General features: G+C 54.8%; 2 protein-coding genes across 12 annotated transcripts in view; both read left to right on the plus strand.

The window, feature by feature from the left end:
- Positions 1-27,124, plus strand: part of PIGQ (phosphatidylinositol glycan anchor biosynthesis class Q) — a 28,488-nt gene that overhangs the window by 439 nt on the left and 925 nt on the right. Inside the window, exons 2-12 of one of the 7 annotated variants that reach the window (XR_006739518.1) lie at positions 2,987-3,685; positions 5,878-6,009; positions 6,164-6,284; positions 8,293-8,419; positions 8,697-8,850; positions 8,993-9,104; positions 9,871-9,951; positions 10,527-10,641; positions 12,252-12,313; positions 13,206-14,207; positions 16,081-16,091. Coding sequence is in view for 4 of the 7 variants with exons in the window: in XM_045570326.1 (XP_045426282.1) it covers positions 2,997-3,685; positions 5,878-6,009; positions 6,164-6,284; positions 8,293-8,419; positions 8,697-8,850; positions 8,993-9,104; positions 9,871-9,951; positions 10,527-10,641; positions 12,252-12,313; positions 13,206-13,358 (1,746 nt within the window). In the remaining 3 variants the exon portion in view is untranslated. Of the gene's footprint in view, positions 1-2,986; positions 3,686-5,877; positions 6,010-6,163; positions 6,285-8,292; positions 8,420-8,696; positions 8,851-8,992; positions 9,105-9,870; positions 9,952-10,526; positions 10,642-12,251; positions 12,314-13,205; positions 14,636-16,080; positions 16,092-27,124 lie in introns of those variants that run through there. The other 6 variants (XR_006739519.1, XM_045570326.1, XM_036460353.1 and 3 more) reach the window with 6 other exon arrangements.
- The window catches only part of RAB40C (RAB40C, member RAS oncogene family), a 28,393-nt gene continuing 21,214 nt past the window's right edge, over positions 19,946-27,124 (plus strand). Inside the window, exons 1-2 of one of the 5 annotated variants that reach the window (XM_045570327.1) lie at positions 19,946-20,065; positions 20,817-21,042. In XM_045570327.1, the coding sequence (XP_045426283.1) occupies positions 20,032-20,065; positions 20,817-21,042 (260 nt within the window). In that variant the 5' untranslated portion in view covers positions 19,946-20,031. Of the gene's footprint in view, positions 20,066-20,611; positions 20,697-20,816; positions 21,043-27,124 lie in introns of those variants that run through there. The other 4 variants (XM_045570328.1, XM_036460362.2, XM_036460361.2 and 1 more) reach the window with 4 other exon arrangements.

Raw genomic sequence — 27,124 nt, forward strand, 5'->3', positions numbered from 1 at the left:
CACGTGGGTGCTCTTGGTGGGGAGTCTGGTCCCAGCACCCGGTGGGGTGAAGGGCCCCTGGCCAGTTGTTCCCGCTGCTGACCCACCCGACTTGGGTCTTGCTGAGGACTCCTCAGAAGGGCACTCAGGGTCAGAGAAACTGACTGTCAGCGCTTTATAGTTGTCCCTGACTGCAGTAAAGGGCAAACAACAGAATCCTAGATTCGTGGCCATTCTTCCGAAACGAGAGGGGGAAATGGCACTGTTCACAAAACACGGGGAAAACATTTTTTTAAAACACAAACAACATGGGGTAAACACTAATTCTTGTGAGCTATTGAGGAGCAGTGCCTGGGGGGCCTCCCAGAGGAGGGTTGCAGCCAGTGAGATGCCCGGGACTAGCCATAGCTGGGCTTTTTCCCGGAGCCAGTTTGTGCTAAGGATAATGGAGGGGGAAGTGCAGTCCTTCTTTCTCAGGTGGACTGGCCTCTGCTCCTGTGGGGCCCGCGCCCAGAGATCCCAACTGATCTGGGGATGGGCTGTTTCATAAGGGAACTCGGTGCCATTTCTAATGGGGGAGGCTTTTCTAGGTATGGGCCCTTGTTTTTGTGCTCTGTGGGTGTTGTGTGTGTGTGTGTTGTCTTTAAAGGTGTGCATGCTGCTGCACAAGTTACTGCCCTGCTTTCTCCGAATCTGCGCCTCTGCTATCGATCGCCTGCTCTTTCATCTCGTTCTGGCTGTCTGATCTGAGCAGACTTCTTTGTGCTCATCACTCCCAGAGGCTGCGGTGGGAGCAGGGATGGGGATTTGCTCCGTAATCTGTTAAGAGTTCTTTCTCACTGCCCCGCGGGTAAGAACATCAACTTCTGCTCCCTGCTCTTCCTTAGACGTGAGGAGCTGCTTCTTTTTCCTTTGTTTCTTTTCTTTGTGTGTGTGTGTGTGTAAACTTTGTAGGTAAAGCATAATGTGTACAAGGCGACAGATTTTCCCAAAGTGAGCATCCCGTGCGGTCAGTTTCCCTCAGAGGGTCCAGTTGTGCTGCTGCTTCTACAGGGAACTTCCCCCGCCCCCGCTTGTCAACAGCTGCCTGGTTGGAAGAATACTTCCCAAGTGAGCAGTTTCCTTAGCTCTTGGGAAAGTCGGCCCCACGAAGGCTGTGATGGTGTCCTCTGGCTGAGCTGCTGTGCTGCCTGGTTCCCATGGTGATTGTCAAGCCAGACACACGGGTCCCTCACAGGCAGAATCCCCCTGTCCCTCAGGAGGGCAGTCCCTGCAGAAGGCTCTGGAAGACAAGTTGGCTCTGGATGTCCATGATGATGGCCACAGGGATCTGGCTCTAGGCGGCTACTGTTGCCTGCCCTCCCTGGTCACTGGGGGCGGGGCCTTTGGATTCAATGGGGCCCTTTCAGCTGGAACCCATAGCTGTGAGAGGCCCTTTTCACAAGCTGTCTGGGAGAGGCCTCCGGTCCCAAGCTGGGCTGCCTGCAGGGAAGAAGAGCAGCTGCATCAGTAGCCTCTTAATCCCTGGGCATTTGTGTGTGTGAGGCCTCCCAGTGCCCCTGGTCCTCAGGAAAAGGCTCCCTGTGCCTCCCCCAGTGTCACACTGCCCCAACATGTGTGTGTCTCTTTCCCCTTATCCCCAAGGGCCTGGTGAGCCTGGAGGCCCAGGCTCAGTCCAAGGCCTGTGTTTTCTCCCTGCAGTCTGGGCTCCAACTTGGGGGTCTTAGCTCAGGGTGGCTCTCTGCCCTTTATGCCGATGAGGTGGGGGCCACCAGTGTCTGAGAAAGGGCAGGCCTCGCTATGAATGCCCTCAGTCCACACTTGGTGAGGTCCCATCTGGGAGGGGCTCAGGTGGAAGAATGAGGGGATTGCTGAGAAACCCTCATCCCCAGTGAGCTTACTTCTGGGCAAGTTAAGGCTCAGGGTCCCACAACATTCAGGAATTTCGGCCATTTGGTGATGTTCTTGTTGCTCAGAGGCCATGAGGGTAGTGAGAGGCCAGGAAGGCTGGTGTCCCACCTCCTGAGAGAAGACGGTGGTGTCTCTCCATTCCCCGGGCTAGTGAACTTCTCCCACCCCACCTGGTTGGAAGAATATGTCCCAAAGAAGGTGCTCAGCTGTGACAAAGGAGACACTCCCCTGTCGGGAGCCCTTCCCGGAAGTGGCGGGTGGAGGGGGCTCCCCGGGCGGGAGGGGCATGGCTGAGGCTTGAGGTCAGGGTACAGGCGGGAGCCCTGTGAGAGCTGGGCCTGTGCTCTGAGCACCGAGGCTCCCCCAGGAGGCTCACTGGGCAGGAGGGTTACCAGGTTACCAGGCCCACTTCTAGGCATCTTCTGGGGTGTCTGCACCAGCGCCCACAGCACCAGCAGTGTGCACATGTCTGGTTCCCGTCAGCCCAGCAGCAGTTTGTTTACATTTTCAACTTTTTTTTTTTTAACATTTATTTATTTATTTTTACATATTTTATTGATTTTTCCCCCCTCCCTCCCTCCCACACATCCCTACATTTTCAACTTTATTCTTGCTAGCTTAGTTAGTAAATCAAGGTTGTTTAGTATTTATTTGCATTACTTTAATTGTTAATGAGACTACATTTTCCCAAGTGTTACACATAAAAAACTAATCAGTCTTTAAAAACAAGTTAAAACCTTTTGTTTATCTTCAAAACTTCTGTGAGTGGTACTGACCAGGTCACGTAATAGCCTGCCTGTTGTCTCAGAACTGGGGAAAGCATTGACCTGCCTTGGGGTGGGGATGAGGGGTGATTTGGGGCCTGTCTCACAACAGCCCAGGGCAAAGTGAGGGCAGCGCCCATGGGAGATGGGCAACCGGGGACCCCAAACCAGCCTCCATGGACAAACCCAAAACTGGTTACTCCAACCAGTGCGCTTTGTGCCACACATTGGCCATGGCCTGTAGCCACAGGGATGCCAGCCACCCGGGGCCATGGAGGCTTAGTGTTGGTGGCAGCAGCAGCTCTGAGCTCAGCCCCTCCCCTCTCTTCCAGTGTCCCCAGCATGGTGCTGAAGGCTTTCTTTCCCACATGCTGCACCTCAGCGGACAGCGGCCTACTGGTTGGACGGTGGGTCCCCGAGCAGAACAGCGCTGTGGTCCTGGCCGTGGTGCACTTCCCCTTCATCCCCATCCAGGTCAAGGAGCTCTTGGCCCAGGTGCAGCAGGCCAGCCGAGTGGGCGTGGCTGTGCTGGGCACCTGGTGCCACCGTCGGCAGGAGCCCGAGGAGAGCCTGGGCCATTTCTTAGAGGGCCTGGGCGCCATCTTCTCCCACGAGCCCTGGCTCCAGCTGTGCCGGGAGAGGGGCAGCAAGCTCTGGAGCTGCAAGGTCACCCACCGGCAGGTGCCTACCTCCCCCGATGCCCCCGGCGAAGACCAAGTCATGCTCATCTTCTATGATCAGCGCAAGGTGCTGCTGTCCCAGCTGCACCCGCCCACAGCCCTGCCTGACCACCAGGCTGGGGATGCCACGGCCAGCACTCGGGGCCTGGCTGCCGTCTTCGACACAGTGGCACGAAGCGAGGCACTCTTCCGAAGTGACCGGTTTGATGAGGGCCTCGTGCGGCTGAGCCACTGGCAGTCGGAGGGTGTGGAGGCCAGCATTATTGTGGAGCTGGCCAAGCAGGCCTCGGGCCCCGTCTGCCTGCTGTTTGCCTACCTGCTGTCACTCATCTCCGCTGCCAGCGCCTGCCGGTAGGTACCCTGGGGCCAGGGTAGGAAGGAGTCAGACTCCTAAGTCCTAGGCCCACCCCCTCGGTGTGAAGGCCCAGACAGGGCTGTTTGGAGGCTCAGAGGTGTCCTCCCCACTTCAGCCTCCCCCTACTTCCTCTCTGGTATCTATCTCAGAGGGTGTCCTGGTGGTGGCTGCTGTTCTGGTGACCCGCACTCCTGAGGAAGAGCCAGGCTTCCTGGCAACCTTGGCGATTGTGAATGACCCACAGGGCAGGGATACTGGGTGAACCTCAGCTCCAGCCCTTGAGAGGGAGGTGAGACAGTGGACAGACTGGCTTGTTGCTGGCTGAGGGCTGCTGTTTGCCCTGCCTGGGAGTTGTTCGTCTTCCTAAACACATATAGGCCCGCCCACTTCCCCGTCCCTGGCACCAGCAGGGCAAACACCAGCTGTGGGTGGGGGGGTCCACTCACTGACAGTCATGGGTGTGGTGTGGCACTCTCCAGCCTTGGCCACTCTGGAATCGCCTGGAACACTCCTGGCTGCAGGCCAGGTCACGGGGTTTATAAAAGCCCTAAGTGCCCTGGGAATGGCTGGGGCAGCACCAGGGTGTTCTGGCTGGGCTGTAGGGGCCCCTCTCTCTGTGATAAGCCATCTCTCTGGTGAGGGAATCACCCTCTTCCCATAGGTCTAGGGGTTTCAGTTGTCTGGTTTGGGGACTGGCCTTGCCTGCTCATCAGGACAAGGGCCTGTTCTGGCAGAGACCTTGGCAGCTGTGTGTGGACACGCCTTAGATTGTGGAGGCTGCAGGGAATGGGTGGGTTTCAGAGCTTCATGATCCCCTTGGAATGAAGTATGTGAAAGTATGTCTGGGCCTAGCTACAATTTTGGGGAGAGAAGGTTCTTAGCTTTTATCAGCTTTCAAAGGACCCAAGAAAGGTTAATAAATCGTATTAACCTTTAATAACCAGACCCATCCTCGCTGACCCTTCATGACCAGGCCGCCCTCACCGTCCACTCCTGTTGGACCCCTCCTTCCAGGAAGGCCAACCCAAATTTGGATTAACCATCAGTCAGAGGCCGGTCAGGGACTGGTGGTGGTTATGAATGAGTCATGACCGTCACCGTGCAGTAGTGAGCCCCGTGTTTCCCCAGGACCAGCCCAGGGATTCTGTTGGGGCTAGGCTGTCCAGGGCCAGGCTGAACCTTGGGGAGACTGCTGTGCAGACAGTGCGAGGCCACCTTCCATTTGATTGGAGTCGGTGAGGAGGGGGCAGGAAATATGCTGAACTCGTTTCATTTCTTCTTTTATTTAAATTTTTAAAATCTATTTTTATTGATTTCAGAGAGGAAGAGAGAGATAGGTACATCAATGTTGAGAGAGAAACATTGTTCGGCTGCCTCTTGTATGCCCTCTATTGGGGATTGAGCCCACAACCCGAGCATGTGCCCTTGACAGCGCCCTCAGTCTGCAGGCCAACTCCCTATCCTGCTGAGCCAACCCAGCTAGGGCCATTTATTTCTTAATTTATTATTTTTTTCATTTCTTGGATTTGGTTCATAGCTCATCGGTTGGAGATGAAGCCTTTAAACTTTTCAGGGTGGACCTCTTCCTTCTGAAGAGTCCAAGACGGCTGGTAGGGGACTCTGTGTTTTGCACCAGCCCTTTCTCTTTTCCTTCCAGCAGGAAGTGGAAGAGGCTCTGGTCATGGCTGAGTTGCAATCCAGCGCTTTCTTCATCTTTGCTTGCAAGCATGTCCCTTCAATGTTTGAATGTCTGTGGAAGCACCTGTGCTTCGTTTGCCTGGAGAGAACTCAGTCTCATTGGGAGTCCACGTCAGCCCAGAGACCGTTGACGAGGATCACCCATCCAGCACAGCAAGGCGCTGGGTGACAATGAGTGCTTTCTCTCCACTACCGGGTGCATTTGGCCTGGAATCAGCTCTTTGTGAGGTCCTCGGGCACCCAGTTAATGGTTATGAATGTGCCATGAGCCCCACTGGGCTGCTTATCTGGGCCCTCCCACCTGTATTCCTGCCCTGCTGAGTTCGCAAGTGGGGCCATCGATGTTTGGTGCCACCAGGGACTTCGACTGAGCCTGGCTTCCTGTCTGCACAGTGAGGGGGATTGGTAACACTGAGGCAGCCCTTGCTCCCTGGCAGGCAGGAGAGCCCCAGGAGGAGCTGACGGCCCATCCCTCTCTGCTCCTTCCCAGGGTGTTCAAGCTGTGGCCACTGTCCTTCATCTGCAGCAAGCTCTCCACGTGCGAGCAGCTCAGGCACCGGCTGGAGCAGCTCACCTTCATCTTCAGCACCCAGAAGGCCGAGAATGCCTCGCAGCTGATGAGGTTCGGGGCCTTCCCTGGGTCTACTTGGCAGCGGCCAGATGTGCCATAGGCCAAGCCCCTGCCCCACCCCCTTCTCTGCACCAGACCCGTCCTCGCTCACTCTTCCTGACCAGGCCGCCCTCACCATCCACTCCTGTTGGACCTCTCCTTCCAGGAAGGCCAACATGCTTGTCTCCGTGCTCCTTGACGTGGCCCTAGGCCTCACGCTGTTGTCCTGGCTCCATGGGAAAGACCGCATTGGGCAGCTGGCTGATGCCCTTGTTCCCGTGGCTGATGTGAGTTTAATGGGGTGGAGCCAGGTCTGGACTCCAGTCCCCGTTTCCTGGGGTGGGAGAGAGTCCCTTCCTGGGGGCAGCAGAGGCCCCTCAACCAGCTAGAGCAGCTCCTCCCAACATTTTGTGGCCACAAGAGCAGTCCTTCTCACTGATCCCAGACCAGTTCCCTAGGAGCCATGGAGACTTGGATCTACCAGGTACCCACCTTCCCACTCAGTCAAATGGCAGCTCCTGGCTTCTAGCTTTTCTTCCTGAAGGTGGCCGTGTCTGGGAGGCCACCTTGTGGTCAAGGCTTTTAGGGGGACCCCACCTCCCTGGGCCTGGCTCAGTGTCATAGTGTTCCTGTTGCCGCTACCTGTGCATGACTTTCTGCTCTCCTGGCTGCCTTTTGGGTGGGGACCTCTGCACTGTCAGCATCACGAAAACCTGTGTGTTCAGGGCTGTCTGTGTGCGGTTGAGCTCTGGCCTCCCATCCATCAGTGATCACCTCGCTCCCAGCATTAGTTCTCCTGTTCCCATGCTGAGAGCCAGAGGTACCAGCTCATCTGCTATGCTCCTGGACTTGCCTTCACATCTGGGCAATGTTTCCAGGGCCTGGGTGCTACTTCCCTCCTCCCTGCCACGTCATCCTTCTAGGGTCCCCCTGCTGCATTCAGCTTCTCTGCCTGCCTTCCTCAGCGCCAAAGACCCTGTCACTTCTGTTGGGAGCTAGTCTTCCTGGTTTGGGCAATCTCTCTGGTCTCTTAAGCTACCCACCAGCCTCTTCAGGGCCTTCTGTGACTAAGGCCTGAGTGGGTGGCCCTTGTGGGCTCAGCCTCCTTTGGCCATTATCAGCGTCCAGCCATGGTTGCTTACTGGGCCTAATTGTGGCCAGACCGGATGCTGTGGGCAGGAGCCCTCACAGGCTGAGTGTCCGTGGCTTCTCAGAGTGGCCCAGCTTAGATGAAGGGGAAAGGAGGGGCTGAGGGCTGGGAAAGAGGCTTGGCTACTTTGCCTGCTCCTCTGTGCTCTGCCTGTGGCCAATTTCACCCTAGACCTCCTTTCTGTGAAACTGCTCAGAAATATAAATATTTAATTAAAAAATGAAAGCCTCTTCCTGCTGCCAAGCTCTTATCCTTTAAATATTAAATAAGCTCTATTTATAAAGAATGTTCTGTTCCCCTTCTCACTGCTCCTAATACAGCTGAGGCCTTCATACGGTGTTGGGAGAGGCCTGCAAGGCAGATGGGGTTGATGTAGGGATGGTGGTGGTGGCATACCTCTGACTGTGAGGTAGGGATGTCACTACTGTGGCCACAGCATTGGCTGAGTCCTCGGCCTGCCCACTGGGGCCGGCATGGCACACGGACATTGGCTTTCCTCCTGGGACAGCCAGGACACTTACTGGTCAGCTTCATTGCTTGCTGGTGAGGGTCTCTGTGTTGTCTCTAGCTCTCACTCAACATTGATCTTGACTATAAGTCCCCATCTCTCCTTCCCTTTAGGGGACCCTCTCGCCCTCCTACCTGCTACCTGAGCCCCTGATAGGCTGGACACCTTCTCCCTCACCTGAGGTCATCCACCCAGGGCAGGCCCAGGCCTCTGCTGTGGCTGGTGGTGCGTGGGTCCTTGGAGGAAGACTGGGTGGGCCCACAGGCTATCCCTACGAGGTTCACAGTGAGCCTAGGTCTGTCCCATATCCTAGAGCCTGGGCTAAGGGTTTCTGTGGGTTCAGTGGCCAGAGTGGTGAGATAGGGCAAGGATGCTTTATTCTGAAGGTGATTCCCATTAGGGGCTACCTGTCCAGTAGGCCAGGGACAGACTATTGGCATCATAGGTTGTACCTCTCAACCCCGAATCCCAGAATATCTGAAGAGGGGTTCCATGGCCAGGCAAGTGTGGGAAATCTCATGTGCCCATCATGATAGAAGATGGCTGTCCAGACGCCTAAAGAAGGGAGCCTGGGCTACCTCTGCCCTGCACAGAGGGGCTGGCCCGGTTTGGACAGCACGCCCCTGTGTCCTCACAGTGGGTGGCCGAGGAGCTGCAGCACCTGCTGCAGTGGCTGATGGGCGCACCCGCCGGGCTCAAGATGAACCGGGCACTGGACCAGGTGCTGGGCCGCTTCTTCCTGTACCATATCCACCTGTGGATCAGTGAGTGCTGGGGGTGGGTGGGGGCATGGGACTTCCCAGGGATCCCTGACTTGGCTCCTAAAGCCTGTGCCCTCAGGGACACAGGCCCTGGTTGAGCAGGGCAGTGGGGCCCAGGCCTGGCACCACTCCCTTGGCCCCTGCTGTTCTAGGCTGGCTACTCTACTGAGGGATGGCAGTGGCATAGTCTGTCACTCAGTTTCCAGAAGACTCAGGCACCATCCTCAGTGGGGGACCAGGACCTTGAGCACCCTCTCAGGGCTGACTCCCCTCGTGCCAGGCTACATCCACCTCATGTCCCCATTCATCGAGCGAATCCTGTGGCACATGGGCCTCTCAGCCTGCCTGGGCCTGACAGTTTCCCTGTCCATCCTGTCGGACATCATCGCCCTCCTCACCTTCCACATCTACTGCTTCTATGTCTATGGTGCCAGGTGGGTGTGTGCACCCCACCCCTGTAGGCTGGCCCAGTGCGGCCCTCCTTACCCTGGGCACCAGAGACAGGCCTTGGGGCTGGGTGGCTACAGGGGTGGTGCAGTAACCATGCCCAGTCCTGATGGCACCCATGTCCTGCAGGCTGTACTGCCTGAAGATCTGTGGCCTTTCCTCACTCTGGCGCCTGTTCCGAGGGAAGAAGTGGAATGTTCTGCGCCAGCGGGTGGACTCCTGCTCCTATGACCTGGACCAGGTATTGGGCAGGATGCTGGGGAGGGTGCACCCTGGCCTCAACTGGCCAGTGTGACCTCCCAGCTCCAGTCCACCAACCCCTGTAAATGAGCCTGGCCAGTGCAGCTGCTTGGGCACCATGAGGAGGCAGCCTGCTCCTGTCCAGCAGCTCACTTAACCACAGGGTTAGCATCAACCCCGGGGACCTGGGTAGTCTGCAAGATGCGTGGTCATGTAGGGCCCTCAGTGCAGAACCTTATCCCACGTGGGAGATGGACCCTGCTTCAAGAGGCTGCTGGCCCTAGGGAATCAGTGGTCAGCAGGCTCTCGAAGTGACTTGGCAGTGGGCCCTGGACATGACCCTAAGCATGGGACCCTGGAGGTGACCCAGGCAGTGGGTTCCTGGTTCTGGCTTATCCCATTAGCTTGCTCAGACCTAACACATGGAACCTGAGTGCTGCCTCCAGGGCATGTCTTTTTCTGCATGATTTTCACAACCTTTTGTCTTTGGTGTATGTGGCTGTGCACCTTACTGGCTGGTCCTCTCTCTGCCTCCATCTCCCATGGGTCACTGAGTCTGCAGGGCACACATTCATTCATCCCCAGAACTGGAGAGAGCTGTCATCAGCAAGCTTTCATGAGTTGTCTCAGGAAGCCAGTGTCCTACCAGCAGGCATCCCCTTTCTGCCAATTACAGGGTGGGCTTGGTGGGGAGGGAAGCAGGGGTGGGCTGTGCTATGGGGGCTGTCCCAGTGAGCTCCAGCTGATGGACCCTCTTCTCCTGGCAGCTGTTCATTGGGACTTTGCTCTTCACCATCCTGGTCTTCCTGCTGCCCACTACAGCCCTGTACTACCTGGTGTTCACCCTGGTGAGCTATGGGGGACTCTGGGCATGACACCTGGCCGAGGGGCCTTGCCCGCAGTGTTTAGAGTGGTTGCTGCCAGATGTGCCTGCCAGCCTGGCAGTTAAGGGCAGGCAATAGGCCATATGGGGTATGGCTGTTCTAAACTCTCTGGGCAGTGTGTGCTGGGCCTGGAGTGCATAGGGGTTCCACCCTGGGGGCCATTGCCCACCGCTCTGCGACACTTAGCCGGGTATAAGGAGGACAGGACCCACGGTGGGCGGGTCATAGTGGAGGTCTCCCCGTGCCTGACATGGGGTGGGGACTCAGATAAAGGAGAGGGGCAGCACCGAGGTGACCTGGGCCGAGGGACCAGTGATTTATTTCCCGGAATCAGAGCATCGACTCTTCTGACGTTGTGGGAGGGCCAACCTCTCCTGCCTTCTGCTCTCCTGCCTCCTGAGCTTGCGTTTCGGGTTTGAAACGGGATTAGTGCCCTCCTCAGAGTGGGATACATGCTCTCCCAAGGCTCCTGAGTCCCTGGTCACCCTTCTCTGGCCATGGTCCTGGCTCAGAGGCCCTGAGCACTGTCTGTGCTGCAGCTCCGGCTCCTGGTGGTCACTGTGCAGGGTCTGATTCATCTGCTTGTGGACCTTACCAACTCCCTGCCGCTGTATGCGCTCGGCCTGCGGCTCTGCCGGCCCTACAGACTCTCAGGTAGGTCTGTGCCGGGTGGGCAGACACACACCTGTGGGCCCTGCAGAAACACTAACTGCACCATGTGTGCCTCCTTCCTGGAAGCAGTGGTGTGCATGGGGAGGGGGGGGAGTGGGAAGGGAAGACAGAGACCCCTGGTCCCAGGCTGTGGGCTGGACCAGTTGCCTGCACTGAACTGGAGGTAGAGGGCCCAGCTGGTGCTCAGGTTTCAGAGGCCACAGGGATGATACTTCCTTTTTTTACCCTTTTCTGTGACAAGTGTGAACATCTGCCCTGAGGTCTGTCTCCAGTGGTGTAGGTAGTACCTGCATGTGGCTCAGAGAAGATGTGTACTTGTGTGGTTGTGTGGGGCTGTGTGTGCCTGCTGGTAACTCTCAGTTTTGGAGTCAGCATGCCAGTATGGAGGATGCTGGGCTGGCCAGATCTGTGTGACAAGATGCACTCCTACCTGAAACCCAGCAGACCATTATCTGCTGAGATGCCTCTCATCCCAGTTGCCCCCGGCCATCCTTGTGCAAGTGCCCGCCCATTTCTATGCTGATACTAACCACTGGGTTGGCCACATGCCCTGAAGGGGAGGCTATACCCCCAAGTTGGTCACAGGCTTATGGGTTAGTGTAGGGGCTTGAACACAGGGCACTTGGAGAGTTCTAGCACAGCCCCCGTCCAGCAGTTGTTCAGGTGGCCCCCGAGTTGACCATACCCAGGAGGCCATGACCCCAGGTTATAGCTTGGGACACCCAAGAGCTCATTGTGGCTGCCCCCAACCAGCTCAGAGCCAGACGATGTGAATATGAGTGTTCCACGGGTTTTGGACCTAAAGTCTGTCTGCTGGATGCCCTTAAACCCTCTTTACAAGGCTCTTTCCCTACAGAGGGCCAGGCCAGGGGCCATCTACTGTGCTGCCCAGGTTCACTCAGCCCCAGCCTACTCCTCAGAATGCCAGTGCAACACAAGCGGAGAGACCAAGACCTGGCACCCTCCTCCCCCCTCCCCTGGCTCACTGCCAGAGGAGAGTTGTTTTAACTTTACATTAAAGGCCCAGATGCCGCTGTTTCTTCTCTTCTTCCCTGAATTTGCCTTGGGCCTCTTCATCAAATAATAATTAGCTCCTATTTCTCGTTTCAAAAAACCTTTGGCCTGGGACTCCCCAGGCTTAGGTGTCCAAACTGCAGGCCAGAGGCGTGGTAGGTCCCAGTTGGCCACACACATAGAATTTGGAAGACATTTCGATGCCAGTGGGACGGCCGCCACCCAGCAAGTGCCCATTGGCTCTGTGGGAAAACCCACGTCTCATTTGGAAAACAGCACAGGCTGTGCTCCTCTGCTAGCCAGACACTCAGTTTTCTCCTCTCAGTGGATTTGTGCAGGAAGCCTTGATATTGGCCCAGCAACCCATCCAAAGAGGCATGTGGGGAGGACAGGCAGCACAGAAGAGCTCAGGCAGCCCTCTGAGTGCTGCCCAGAGGTTAAGGCCCTTCACCGCCAGAGCTCCCTGTCCACACCTTCCGCTGCTGACAGAGGAGGAGGACTGATGGGGGTTGTCTTCCGGGCCCTCGGAGCCCTGGAAGTCCACTCCCCTCCTCAGGAACACCTTGCTCTCCTTCTAGCCGGCGTGAAGTTTCAGGTCCTGGAGCATGAGGCTGGCAGGCCCCTCCGCCTCCTGATGCAGGTAAGGTCTCTGCATACCCCTAACACTGCTGTCTGTGGACAGATTCCTCTCCTTATCCCATGATGCTGCTCATGTTCCTGGGCAGCTGGGAGTAGGCCCCTCTTTGCTGCCCTGGGTTTAGAGCATCATGGGCCAGGGTAAGGTACAGGCAGGAGGCCCCAGCAGAGCTAAGGGGTACAGCCCAAAGGGAGACTTCCACACCCCCAAGGCCTCTGCACCGTGACCAGCCCTGCCTGGAACCTTCCCCAGTAGGGCCCGTGGACAAGATCTCCTGCACCATCAGGTGCATGTGGCTGTCCAGGGCTCCTGCCTACTTGGCTATGGGCCCCTGAATCCTACCCTGGGCTCCAAGAGCTCTTGTTTCAGGCAGAACAGCACCAATTTAGTGAAGGCATTGGGACACACATCTGTTCTCTGTTGAGCTCTTTTATCTGAAACAGTCCTGGGACCCTGGGCCTTCAGGAGGGAATGGGCTACTTGCCAGGTGACCCTCTCCCCCTCCCCCCAGATGATTCACTGGGTACCAGTATTGGGTCCAGGCAAGTGGGATTGGCCTAAGGATCACTGGAAGAGGTCAGATGCAGAGGCAACTGGTGCCCTGTGTGGTTTTCTCATGTGGAGTGTGTCCCTGAGAACGCTCTTAGGAGTTCCATGGGTCCTGGAGTGGAGGGGTCTGCACTCTGCCAGCCCAGCCCACTCTCCTCCCTGCGGCCTGGTCAGAACAGGTCATTCCCTCCCAAGCTGCTCATCCTACCGCATGGGCCACAGGCAAGAGCACAACTGCACAGAGCTGGCCCCAGGGATACCCCTCAGCCCCCTCTGAGGGCTTTTGAGGCCTAGAGATCTCAAGCCCCAGGGAGTTTGGGGATGACTGCTACCTTTGTGCTTTCAGATCAACCCCCTGCCCTACAATCGTGTGGTACACACCTACCGACTCCCCAGCTGTGGCTGCCACCCCAAACACTCCTGGGGTTCCTTGTGTCGCAAGCTGTTCTTCGGGGAGCTCATCTACCCCTGGAGGCAGAGAGGGGAGAAGCAGGACTGAGGTACCCTAGCCACCAGCCTGCCCAGCACCACTGCACGATATGGTCAGTCCTCAACCCCGCCAGGGTGGTGTTGACTGTCAGGTAGCATGTGGCCCTATACTCTACCTTCCCTGCCCCTACCGGGCCTTGCCTGTCACATATCCTCCCAACTGAGGCTGAATTTGAGGTCATAGGGGTGGCCAGCCTGGTCAGCTGGCCTGTGCTCCATATGACCTCTGTTTGCCTCAGGACCCACTTCCAATCTGTTGCAATGGCACTGTTAGCCCAATCCCCCCTCCCTAAGTCTACCAAGGAGCCCTACCCTCCTGACTCTGCTCAGACCCAGACCCTGTCCAGGAGGGATTTACAGAGCCCCACCTCTGCCCACCATATCTTTTCTCAGTGGGACGAGCTGACAGGTCTGGCTGCTCCATGGTGGTCCAGCTCTGGCATGGGTGGAGGGACTCCTCCCAGGTTGCACTCAACATTTCCTGAGACTTGGACCCCAAAGCATCTCCTTCCTTGGGGGTTTTTCTGCAGATGCACTCCTGGGTCCCTGACACCTCTCAGCTGCCTCAGTGGAGCAGTGGCCAGTATGGGTAATCCAAGCCATCACTGAACCCTGGCCCAAACCAGCAGCCTCACTGAGGCAGGACCCTCCAGGAAGTGGGATGGAGTACTCCCCATGCCTTAAATTGCACAGTATTACTTGTGATGCTCCCTGGGGAGACTGCTTTGCAGAAGGAGCCAACCACATGCCGTTGAGAATCCCTGTGTGAAGCCAGGCCATGTGGGGTGCTCAGAGCTGCCTTGCTAGAAGCTGAGTGCCCACCTACCCAGCTGCCCAGTTCCGGCCACATACCTGCCCTGTATGAATAGCCCCTTTGGCCAAATCTTCCATATCCCCTCACTGGCTTCTTGCAGAAGCAGGCAGCTCCTGGGCAGATGCTCTGTAGCCCCTGGGAGGGGTCCTGGGAGGGGTCCTGGCACTCAGGCTGCTTCTGCCTGCTGGCTGGCTGCAGAATCTGTGGGTGTGAGCCACAGAATCCCCAGGGTGAGGAAACCTGAAGATACGATGGCATCACATGTGTGCCATAGTCGGGGGGCGAGGGGGGTAGAAGTACTTCCTATTCATTGTGGGCACTCAGAACTGTCCACTTCTGCTGCCCACACTCCTTGGGTACAGATCACAGTGGGGGCCCATATGGAAGTCCTCACCAGCCCAACATGTGCTGGGTTAGATCCTGGCTCAGTCTTTCTCTGATGTGACATTAAAGATTCTTGTGTTTGAGTATGATGCTCTGCCTTCTCATGTCCTGTGTGCAGTGGGTCTGGGGGCTTTCTTCTCCTGGGGTGGCAGCTGGTTCCCATTATTTGTTCTGAGATGACTACCACACTGTTTTTGATGATGCCAAGATGGGGGCATTGGGGCACCCTGTCTCTTGGAGCAGGACTCTGCAGGTCTGGTGAGGGGGTGTATAGGCTCTGGCCCTTAAAGATGTCCTAGTGTGGGTGGGTGGACCCAGGACCACTTTCTTTTTGGTTTTAGCCTTGTCCTTGCATGGGGGTCTCCCACAGTAGGGGTCAGGCCATCCTGCTCGAGGGGTGAGCTGCTTTTGGCTCTGATGAATTTGTCATCACCTGAAACTTGAGGACCCTGCACAGGCCCTCCCTGACTGTCCTGCAGCCTCCAGGAGTCCTCAAGTGGCCTCTTCTGCATCTGTGTCTTGGCTGTATAGCGAAGGACCAGCCCAGAAAAGTCACTCAGCAACTCCCAGTCCTGCACTTCCACCCAGAGATCCCCATGGGTCCTGGTGGGCAGGGAGTGCACCCCCAGTGCCTACTAAGAATGGCCCCACAACTGCATTTCTGGAAGTTGCTGGATTCTTTGCCCACTCTCCCTGGCCAACCTGCTCATCCTTTGCCTACTTTTGTCCCTTTACTCCTCCTGTCAGGCTCCCATCAGGTGAGGGTCCTGCCATGTGGCCCAGACTACTACAAGATGGTAGCCACATCACAGGTCAGCCTGGCAGCTGTCACCCTCTGTGGCAGGTACTAGGCTACCTGCCCATTTCCTGAGTGACAGCTCTGGTGTCAGGCCTGGTTCTTGCTAGATGTACACAAAGAGATACATCGATGGGACTTGAGTGGGGTCTCTCCTTGGCATCAAACCTGGGCCAGGGTTTCTAGAGCAGTCAAAGCTTTGTGCATGCTCCCAGAAAGCCTGGGTACAGAGCTTCAGGACCAAGATCTATTTGCCCCATTGGTTAAACCCTAGATATTTCTCAGAGGGGAGGGCTTGGACTATAGCCAGAGGAATGTGGGTTTCTTCCCCCTTTACCCCCCTTCCTCCTTCCCCTCTTTCTACCCTTTTCCCTTCCCCTCCCCCTCCCCCTCCCCCTCTTTCCCCACCCTCCTTACCTGGACAGAGGCCCCACCCTCCTTACCTGGACAGAGGCTGGGTCTGGAGGCCTAGGTCCATCCTGCCAGAGCCAACAGGTGTGGGAACCATAGGGGAGACAGTTTCTGGGCCTTCTCAACGCAGTGCCTGATCTAGGACCTGCAAAAAAGTTTCTGTAAACTGTGTGGGGGTGGATGTGCCTTTTTCATAAACATGGGAGGAGGCTGTCTGCTGTAATCCAGGGACAGCCATTTCGTCCTTGGCCTGAGGTCCCTCAATGGGATGCTGTCCTGTCCCTTCCTCAGTCCCCTAGGCTAGGCCTGGCACTCAGTGGGCCCCAGATGTCCTTGCACAAAAGTATGCTGCTGAGGGGGAAGCCAGCTACTCTGTCCAGAAGGCCTCCTGGACACCAGGTAGTGGGACCTCTCTGGCAATCCTTCCTCAACTGGGCCCTGCTGCCCCACACCCGTGGGTACCTTTTTGCTCTGAGGCCAGGGGTTCTGAGGTGCAAGATCTCAGCAAAGGACCTGAAGCCCCTGACAGGAGGCTGTGTAGGCCTGCTTCCAGAATCACCCTGTGGAGAGGCTCCAACCTACAAAGCAGGAATGGCTGCACCTACTCCACAGGCCTTGCTGGGGAAGGTCGTCAGAAAATGTGCATGCTGCTGAAACCGGTTTGGCTCAGTGGAAGAGCGTCAGTCTGCAGACTGAAAGGTCCCAGGTTCGATTCCTGTCAAGGGCATGTACATTGGTTGCGGGCACATCCCCAGTAAGGGGTGTGTAGGAGGCAGCTGGTCGATGATTCTCTCTCATTGATGTTTCTAACTGTCTACCCCTCTCCCGTCCTCTCTGTAAAAAATCAATAAAATATTAAAAAAGAAAAAAAAAAAGAAAATGTGCATGCTGAGCCCACTTCCTCATTTTTTCCTGGTGATGGAGAACCAGGCAGCAGCTGCTGGAGCCCCTTCAGGGGAGTTCCTGAGAGGTAAGAAAGGCGCTTTTGACTTAAATTCTCTGGAAAGATAATAGCTTCTCATCTACAGAGCATCCAGTCTCTGGAGAGGGGACTGGGTGACTTCAGAGCAGGGAGTGGGCAGAGCAAGGCGGAGGCAGGCTCAAGGCTGGGCACAGTGATTCCTGGCCTGTTGACCCCCAAGGGCCCTCCCAGTCCTGCCAGGTGGAGGTCAAGGGTGAACAAGCACTAGCTGCTGGGTTCCCCTGTGCTGCAACAGTCAGTGCTCAATCCCTGGCCTCTCTGGCGACTCAGTCCCCCACCTCTGACCAGCTCAGGGCCAATAAGACTGCCTGCTGGCTGTTTCTGTAAACTGTGTAGGGGTGGATGTGCCTTTTTCATAAACATGGGAGGCTGTCTGCTGTAATCCAGGGACAGCCATTTCTGGGGAGGGGACATGGCCTGAAGAAGCGCACAAGCAGGACCATCAGGGTTCCTAGTGGCCCTGCCCATCCCTGGCTAGCCTCTACCATCAAGTGTCCCAGCACCCTGCTTCCCCAGAGAGCCAGGAGGACACCTGGAGAGCCTCACTGAAGGCAAGTGAGGAAGGCCCAGGCACTCGTCAGGCACGCACCAGAGGGACCTGCTCCTCGGGAAGCCCCCAGGCACCAGCCACATGGCTCACAGTCCAGGAAAGGCTGTGCAGCTTTGGGTGGGGGTCACTCAGTGTGGTGCTGCCCGTGAAAGGGTTTGCTCTCTGAAGTCCACCTGCTATTGAAGGCATGGCGTGGGTGCAGTGACCCCTTGGGAGGAAAGTTCTTACTGCCCATTCCTCGCCTGCTGGAGGACATGCTAGCCAGGCTGCCGATGTGCAGCACATCGGGGCCTGGTTGCTGTGTTGCTCCCTCTGCACAGTTCTGCTTCTTAGGAAGCTCTAACTCTCCTGTGGCTTCTTCCTAGCTGACACCACTCTGCCTGATTTGGCTCCGTTTGGACAACTTTTATTATTTTTTTAAACATGTATTAGGGATATTTTACATATAAAGTTCACCCATTTTGAGTACACAATTGAATTATTTGTAGTAACTTTATAAAGTAGTACAACTATCACCAATTTTATTATTTTTAATGTTTTATTGGTTTCAGAGAAGAAGGAAGAGAGAGAAATAGTAACATCTACGATGAGAGAGAATCCTCAATCAGTTGCCTCCTGCACACCCCTTACTGGGGATCTAGCCGGAAACCTGGGCATGGGCATGTGTTGTGACTGGGAATCAGATCGTGACCTGTTTCATAGGTCGATGCTCTACCACCGAGCCACTCTGCTGGGCCAACTACCACCAATTTTAGGGCATTTTTATCACCCCAGAAAGGAATCCATACCCCTTAAGCAATCGTTCCCCATGTCTCCCTACCTCAGGCTCTGGCAACCACTAATCTCCTTTGTCTATGAATTTGCCTATTCTGAAAGTTTCATATAAATGGGATGTAGCATTTAGCAATACTTTATTCCTTTTTATAAACGAATATCAACATTGTGGATAATATCACATGTTGTTTATCCATTGATCTGTTAATGGATGTTTTGGTTGTTTCCACCTTTTGATGATTATGAATAATGTGCTGCTGTGAACATTCATATACAAATTTCTGTGGACATGTTTTCATTTCTCTAGAAGTGGAATTGCTATATTGTAATTTATGCTTAACTTTTTGAGTTACTTATAAAGTACATGTCATGGTCTCATAAAGTGGTCATCATTTGTAGGCTGGGAGCCTGTGGCGTGACTCAAAAGGTTGTGGGTTGGTTCCCCAATTAGGGCACATATGGAGACCAATTGATATTTCTCTGTCAGATTGATGTTTCTCTCTCCTTTCCTCTCTCTCTAAAAATAAATAAAGACATTATCCAGCCCTAGCTGACTTGGCTCAGTGGCTAGAGTGTTGACCTGCAGACTGAAGGGTCCAGGTTAAGGGTATGTACCTCGGTTGCAGGCTCAATCCCTGACCCTGGTGGGAGCACGTAGTGGGAGGCAACCAATCAATGTATCGCTCACATGGATGTTTCTCTCTGTCTTTCCCTCTCCCTTCCTTTTTTAAAAACCAATGGAAAAATATCCTCAGGTGAGGATTAACCAAACACACACACACACACACACACACACACACACACACAAATATATCATCTGGTGAGGATTTTAAAAGTGTCATAAATGAAGAGAAAGTTACCCCAGAGAAAACAATGCTGTCCCTTTGTTGAGTATCCTTCCAGACCTAATCTTACACAAGCATTCCATTTATCTAGAGTGAAAACTATGTTAAGTTTTATTAAGCACAAATATTGAAATTACACTGGGTATACTGTAGTCATTTGCTTTCTTCTCTTCTGCACCTTATGTTGCTCACCTGGTTAATCTAACAGTTCCCTAACAGTTTCCTGACTTGCATCATCACTTCAATACTGCAGTAAAATTCTTTGGGCTCCTTTCCGAGGTTTTCTCCATGCTAAATCAGATACAGAATTATTAGTCAGTCCAACCTCCCTCCCTGAGGGCTGTTCACCAAGACTACTTGTTTATTCTCACATCCATATCCAAAAAACAATGTTGCCAATCTGGTGGGTGAAAAGGGTATTATTTTACTTTAATTTTCATTCCGAAGAGTGAAAATTAACATCTTCACACATGTTCACAGGCTTCTCATACTTCCTTGCCCATTAGGAAAATTACCCATCCATCCTGTAAACAACCCCAAAGTCATTTCCTCCTGGAAGCCTCCGTGGTCTGGGCCCTCCTGAAGCCCCTCACCTGGGCTGACCCTAATCAGCTGGGCATCTAGGCTCGGGCACATGGCGGCAGAGTCTTGTCAGTCCGCTGCTGGAGCCTGTGCTGCTATCGCCTTTGACGGCTGAAGAGTCTCCCACCCACGGAGCCCCAGAATTCTGGATCCTTAGACCTTCACAGCCACACGCTGTGACCTACGACCTTGAGAAGGACAGACGCCCGGACAGAACCAGCCGTCAGCTCTCTGAACCCACTCGCAAGGGCCGCGCCCACCTCCCGGGCCTGGCCCCCGCCCCCGCCTCCGGCCCACCCACTTTGGCAGCGGAAGTCCCACCTCTCTAGAGTCCCCATGCTGATTGGACGCTTTTGCCCAACCAGGCCACGCCCCCGCCGCGGGAGGGTGGCTTCCGCAAGCGCAACTCCAGGGGGCCTCTGTGGGATCTCTGCGGAAGCAACTGCCGCAGCTTACTAGGGAGTTTAGTCCTCCCGGACCCACCCGCGTCACCTCAGCCCGGGAAGCGCCACCATCCAGCTCTGGTCCATTGGAAGAAGGGGCGTATGCAAACAACCTGCTGTTCCAAGCTCCTCATTGGTGAGTGTGTAGTGAAGAGGGCGGGAAGCAGGGGGTGGGCTTAGAGGAACGTGATCGACATGCTGTTGGTCCAGTGGCTCTGGGAGGATAGGCAGAGGTGACCAATGAAGACGTGGAGGGGCGGAACAGGTGGGGGGGCAGTGGGCGGGATTGCGGGTGGTTCCGTGACGTTCCAGCTCCGTAGTAATGCTGACTGACGTGCAGGTGGACCAGTGGTTCTGGGAAAGAGGGAGGCGAGTGCCCAATGGCGACAGCGAGAAGGCGAGGCGGCTGAAATCTCCGCAACTCTGTGTGTGGAACGGTGGGGGAGGGGGAGGGAAATCGCATCTATGACAGACGTGTACAGAGACCAATGATATCAGGAAAGGGTCGGTGGGCGACCAATGGAGATCGCAGAGAGGTGGGATGGGGCAGTGATGGGGAGGAGTGACCGGAGGCTTTGCTACACTGTGTGGGAAACGGTGAGGGCGGGCGTACGTGAAAGACGTGCATGCACACCAATGAATGAGGGCAGGCAGGAGGCGAGTGGCCAATGGCGGCGCGTGGTCTGGGGGCGGGGCGGGGCTGCTCGGCGCGGTGCGGGAAGCGGCGGGGCGGCGGCAGCGCTGAGGTGAGGCGGACCGCGGAGCAGGTGCGGGCGGCGGGTGCGCTTGGGCTCCGCGTCCTGGGCGGTCGGTGAGGCAGCGGGGTGGACGGGCCCTCGCAGGCCGTGCCTCGCTTTCCCCCACTCACCCACGCCCGGTCCCCGCAGATCTGTCGAAGGCCTCCTCCCCGCCGTGCTCCCGCGGCCGGCGCCGTGGGCATGCGGGCGCGGCCTGCGCGCGCGTGAGCGAGGATGGGGACGCAGGGCAGTCCGGTCAAAAGCTACGACTACCTCCTCAAGTTCCTGCTGGTGGGCGACAGCGATGTGGGCAAGGGCGAGATCCTGGAAAGCCTACAGGACGGCGCGGCCGAGTCCCCGTACGCCTACAGCAACGGTAAGGAGGCCCCGCCGCCGGCCTGCCCTGGGGAGCCGCTCCTGTCCCCTCCGGGAAGGGCTCAGGGTCCTCGGCCGGGCTCGCCCCGCTGGGCCCAGGGCTGCTCGGAGGCGGCGTGAGCACCGCAGCTGGCCTGGGAGGCGGACTTGATCTGCCACCTCCTGTCACGTAGGGTCTGTAATGAGAACTGCGCCAGCCAGCCATTTGCCCTACCCGGTTGGACTGCAGTTAGGAGCCAGGCAGCAGCGCCTTGCCTTTCCTCATCTCCTCACTGTGGTGAAAGCCTAACACTGTCTGGCAAGGAGCAGGCCTGTGGCGATTTGCAATCTGTTTTCTTTCTCACCTTTCGACTCTAATGGAGGCCCGAGGCTGCAAGAAAGCAGCTGGACCCTGAGCTTACAGCTTGGCACCTCTAAGTACCAGCTCGAGGCCTTTTCAGAGGCTCAGGGCTTAATGGGAGGCTGAGATTTTGCTGTGAGTCTTTGGAGAAGGGCTTTCATGACCGAGTAGCTTTGTGGCTGCTGGGTGACAGCTGACCTAGGAAGTGTGTGTGGGGGGGGAAATGTGCAGGAGCTGGAGGAAGGATGTAAGGGGGCGAGCATCCAGTGCTGGGGGTCTCATGAGGGCCGGGATTCTATGGCAAGGTGTGCCAGGTATGGCCAGGGTTTTCTCACAGCCCTGTGGCCTGTGCACAGATGGGGCGGGGGTGGGAGGAACATTTGGGACTCAAAGGCAGGCTTCTCAGTGTTTACTCAGTGCTCAGGGAATCAACATCTGGTTGCAGAAGAAAACGCATGGTTCAATTTTCTTTTAAAATTTCTGGTTGTATAACTAAAATCCACATCACCGGCACTTGGCTGAGCTCCCCTTAATGTACATATTTAACAAAGTTATTTTGGCCAAGAAGCCCAGTCGCCAGTTCCACCTCTGCAGTGGGGGCCTTGTCCCAGGCCACACAGGGTGTTTCCTTGGGCGAACCAGGGACTCTGTTTATAGTATGTCATCATCCAGTCCCTTCAAGGACCTTTTGTGCTTCAGGAAGTTCTGTCTTGTCTAACTAATTTTACTTCAGGTCCTTGCTCTCCACACTCTTTGTTGCTTTATTTCTCGGGTTCTTGTCAGTCCTGTCTGACTGCTCTGAGCATTTGCTCTTTGCTAAATTGCTTGCCTGTGGGCAGCTGAGTGTGTGGACCCAGCTTTTCCCACCCTTTCGATTTAGGACTTGTCAAGATTGGATTACCTGGGCTGGCTGAGTGCCCTTGCTGCTGTAGCAGCTTCAGCGGTGGGCAGCTGTGCCAGATTCATGCTGTGCCACCTCCCGGAGCACATGCTTTCAGCCCTAGAGGAGACATCTGGAAGAGCAAGAAAGGAGGAACTCTGGGTTTGTTTTTAGGTGAGGGAGCAAAAGGGTGAGTCCCAACAGGGATGGGAGAGGGAGGGCCTTCGTTGGGGCTTTAGCAGGTCCCTCCGCCGGCCACTGCTCCCTTAATGGACCTTTGGCAGCTACTGCTGAGGTGCTTTTCCGTTGGTAGTGCTGCTTCCAGGGCTGCTGCTGGCATATGAGAAGAGTGTGAGAGGGTCTGGGCTTCCTTAGGGGCAGCAGTGTTTTCCTGGGACATATGTTTGCACTTCTGAGGGTCAACTTAGCTCCGCCATCGGGTACTCCAGCCGGTGCAGTGAGCATTCGGAGAACACAGAGCCACTAGCTGGAGAGGTAGGAACTGCCTTCTGTCCCCTCTGTCAGTTGCAGGGCATTGCCACATTTCCTATGACATGCTGGCTGAGTACAGTGTGGAGACCTGCCTGAGGTAGCGGAGGTGTTTGGTCCAGTGTAGGGCCGTCTGCCAGAAAAGGAGAAGAAAGCCCACTTTTAGGAAGGTTCTGTGTGCCGTTAGGGCCAGGGCACACCCCTAGGTTACTGTGGGTCCCCCAGAGCATTAACGGAGAAGGCAGAGCACCTGTGCCCAGTATCTAGGGGTCCTCGAGGTGCAGACGTGCACAGTGGGTCTTTGTGGTCAGTGCATTGGCTCACCGACCCCAAGGCCTGTTCTTTATCAGAGTGAAGTTGGTGACCTGAGCGTACTTCTTTCTGCTCCCCTGAAGGCTTCCTAAGGGAGACTGTTGGGAGTTTTGGAAGCTCTGGAGCTGCTGGTTCTCAGGATTCAGCATCATGGGAATTTTTCCTTTGAAAAAGGTGTAATAATCAGGAGTTGTGAGTGTGTTTTTTTTAAATTTTATTTCTGGCCATCTTACAAAGGATATACATGTATTTCTTTTCCCCCTTTGTTGTTAAAAGCCCTCTGCATATTTCTAGGCTTCTTGTTTTTAGCCTAAACATTTATGGTTCTTCTGTCTAGGAGCAGGTGACAACATGGCATGTGACAGGTGTGTGACTAACCCCCTTCCTTAGGCCCCAGATGATTTGCCCACATTGAAGTCTTGTCTAGCTTGTTCCTCAGGCATGTATGTGAGCGCACGTCGCTCTCGGCAGCTTCATAAACATCTGAGTCATCAAGACAGCCTTTTCTAGCGCTGGCACCTGAAGGAGTTAGTGATGAGCCCTATGTGCCAACATGCCAACCCCTGCGGGGGCCCACAGTGGCTCTTAGACTCTGGTGTTGCTGATGTGCACTGTGCTGACAGGCTTCCATAGAATTAGAAACCTTCTTCTCAGGAGGTTTACGTTTTTCTTAATACATAGCAACAGTTTTAGGGGAGAGTCTGTGCTCTCCTTGGACAGAGCAGAACACTTTGCATAGAGGTTCTACCGGGCCATCTGCTGGGGAAATACACGCCAGAGCATAAGCGACAAGAAGTCTGGGTTGTGGAAGTTGGTAGGAAGAAAGTAGAGTATTCCGTGAGCAGCTTCTGTTCCTGAGTGCACTGCCTGATCTGACTCTGCGCAAGGCTGTGGGTCCTCAAGGCAGTGTGCTGGGTGCACCCTGGTGCATAGCCCCCCGTTTTATCTAGAGCACATGTGTCAAACACAAGGCCCGCGGGCCAAATCCGTCCCGCCAGGCCTTGCAATGTGGCCCGCACCGCGCTGTCATCACTGCACTCCGCTGCGTTTCCATCACAATGACAGTTTATGACTGTTCAGTAAACCATTCGGCCCGCGATTTAGGCTGGATTTTAGATTTTGGCCCCTTCTCTGATTGAGTTCGACACCCCTAATCTAGAGTGATGAAGGTCCTGGTCAAGACAGTTGTGTCCTCTGCCTTCGCTCTCACAGATCTTTATGTTGAGGGTCAATAGGAAGGTGCGATATAGTTGATATGTCTGCATCTTGAAAGACTTGAAATAGGAATAACTCCATCTCTCTCTGTCTGCTAATCGGGGGGTCAATGTTGGTGGGACCTGCTGAGTATATAGGACGCTCGTGTCCTTTGAGCCCAGGGCACGCAGAGAGGGAAGTAGGAGGTCCGATGAACAGGAGTGAGGCAGTTGTGACAGGTATGGATAAAGTCGGGCAAGCATTGAGGTCTGCCACTAATACTTGAGTCTTCTGGTTTGATTGTTGGTTCGTCCTTCTTTTCTCTCTCTCTCTCTCTCTCTCTCTCTCTCTCTCTCTCTCTCTCTCTCTCAAATATGGGTCTTAATAAGCTTTTAAAGGTTTTTTAAAAAATATATATTTTTATTGATTTCAGAGAGGAAGGGAGAGGGAGAGGGAGAGAGAGAGAGAGAGAAACATCAAGGGTGAGAGAATCATTAATTGGCTGCCTCCTGCATGCCCCACTGTGGATTGAGCCCGCCACCCAGGCATGTGCCCTTGAAGCAAACCGGAGACCCTTCAATCTGCAAGCTGATGCTCTATCCATGAGCCAAACTGGCTAGGGCCCTACTGATTATTTCTGTGTTAGTACTGTGCCTGTGGGGAGAGGATGCTGTGTGTCTGCACTCCTAGGTGTCAGAATGTGGGCTGTGGCCCATGTCAGCACCCAGCAGTTGGGCCTGAGCTTGCCCTGTCCCCCACTCCATGGCTTTTCACTGGACAATTCCAAATGTCTCTTTTCACCTGGCTGCAAGTGGGTTTCAGTCCTCAGTTCAAATTTCAGAGTACATGGTGTCTTCAAACACTTCTCCATACCATTCCCTGAGTCAGGACGTGCCTCTGGCCTGGACACCCTTGTCCTCAACAGTAGCATGGGACCTGCACACAAGAGACACTAACTAGCCGAAACTGATTTGGCTCAATGGATAGAGCATCGGCTTGGGGACTGAAGGGTCCTGGGTTCGATTCCAGTCTAGGGCATGTACTTTTATTGTGGGCACATCCCCAGTAGGGGGTGTGCAAGAGGCAGCTGATTGATGACTCTCTCATCGACGTTTCTAACTCTCTATTTCTCTCTCCCTTCCTCTCTGTACAAAATCAATAAAATATATTATAAAAAAAAAAAAAAAGAGGCACTAACTAGATGTGTGTTCTAAATGAAAGAGCTGCCTGTATGCAGCATCCCCATTCTGCTGGGCATCTCACAACCCCTCCCAGTCCCTCTCTCCCTCTGTACTTGGCTGGGTTCTCATGTCTGGCTCTTGCCCACTTTCTGGGTGATTTATTGGGGTTTGCCTTCTCTCTGTCTGATGCCGGATTCTGAGGTGGGTGTTGGCCTGAGTGATAGGTGCTAGGCCCAGGGCTGAGCTTCTTGGCGCTGTTCCTCATCTAGTCTTCAGTGCCATCCTGTGATGCAGGTACCATCACCCTCTCATTTTACAAATGAAGAACTAAGGCTCAGACCGGCTGAGAGCCTGCAGCTATCAGGCAGCATGGGGCTGGCACCACTATCTTATGTGCTGCTGTGTGACCCCTTTCTTCAGGAGTCTGGCAGTCAGATTGGTGGGAGTGACCTTCTTCTCACTAGGTATTCTCCCATCCAAGTACTAACCAGGCCCGACCCTGCTTAGCTTCCGAGATCAGACGAGATCGGGCGTGTTCAGGGTGGTATGGCCGTAGACCTCACTAGGTATTCTGTGCTCTTGCCCTCACCTCCACCCTGAGCCTGGGCCTGACCCCCCCACTAGTGCTTCCCTTTGTGTTTGACTTACTTGTTAGTGCATCCCAACCTGTACGCCTTCCTTCTACTGGTACCTCTGTCCCTGGTCCTGGGACTGCCTTCTTCCTCTGATTAAAATTAGAAACCTTCTCAGGACCAGTCACTGAGACCCATTTTTTCCCTTCACTATATTACTCCTGCCCTGCTGCCTCCCTCCTGTCTGCATCCAGCAGAGCAGCAGAAGCCCCAGCGCTTCCAGTCCCCCGCCAACCACGGGTTTACAGAGAGGTTTCCAGAGGCCACAAAGGGCCACACATAGACCAATCTGGACCTGTCTCCTCCTTTGTCAGAGGCACTCGCCTGCTGTGTGTGATGTTCTAGTAAAGATCAGACCGAGTGGGGAAGGGGAACAGGTAACCTTATCTGCTTCAGATTATGCTAACTTGGCTGATTTGTAACTTGGACTGGTGTGGCCTTTCCGAAATTTTCAGAAAACAGTTGAGTAGGCAGAATATTTTTAGTGTTTAAGTTTTTCTCCAATCTTTAGCACTTTCTGTAAACTAAGCAGTTAATAGAGCAAATGTTCTACTGTGCAGAGCCGGGTCCCTCATTCAAGGTTGTGTGGTAATAGTGACACTGCTGTGTCCTGTTGTGAATATACTATGTAATGTCATTGTTCCCATTAGCAAGAGTATTTATGTCTTGGATGATGAACTAAATAGAAATATGTTACAGGAAGTGGGGAAGATGAGAAAGTCTTGTAGGCATTTTTGCCTCCTGTTCTATATGAATTGCAGTTGGCAAAGTGTGAAGTTGTTGGTCCCTGAGAAGCTAGCCACATACTTGTCTGGGGAGTGGGTGAGTAGGAGAAGGGATGGAGTTGTAGTTAGGCCTGCGTAGTGGACAGCACTATGAAGGGTGGCATGTGTCTTTTTTTTTATTATTTTAAATATATTTTATTGATTTTACACAGAGAGGAATTGAGAGGGACAGAGAGTTAGAAACGTCGATGAGAGAGAAACATCGACCAGCTGCCTCTTGCACCCCCCCCACAGGGGATGTGCCCGCAACCAAGGTACATGCCCCCGACC

The sequence above is a fragment of the Pipistrellus kuhlii genome, unplaced genomic scaffold (assembly GCF_014108245.1).
Source record: "Pipistrellus kuhlii isolate mPipKuh1 unplaced genomic scaffold, mPipKuh1.p scaffold_m20_p_31, whole genome shotgun sequence".
NCBI classification, from domain to species: Eukaryota; Metazoa; Chordata; class Mammalia; order Chiroptera; family Vespertilionidae; genus Pipistrellus; species Pipistrellus kuhlii.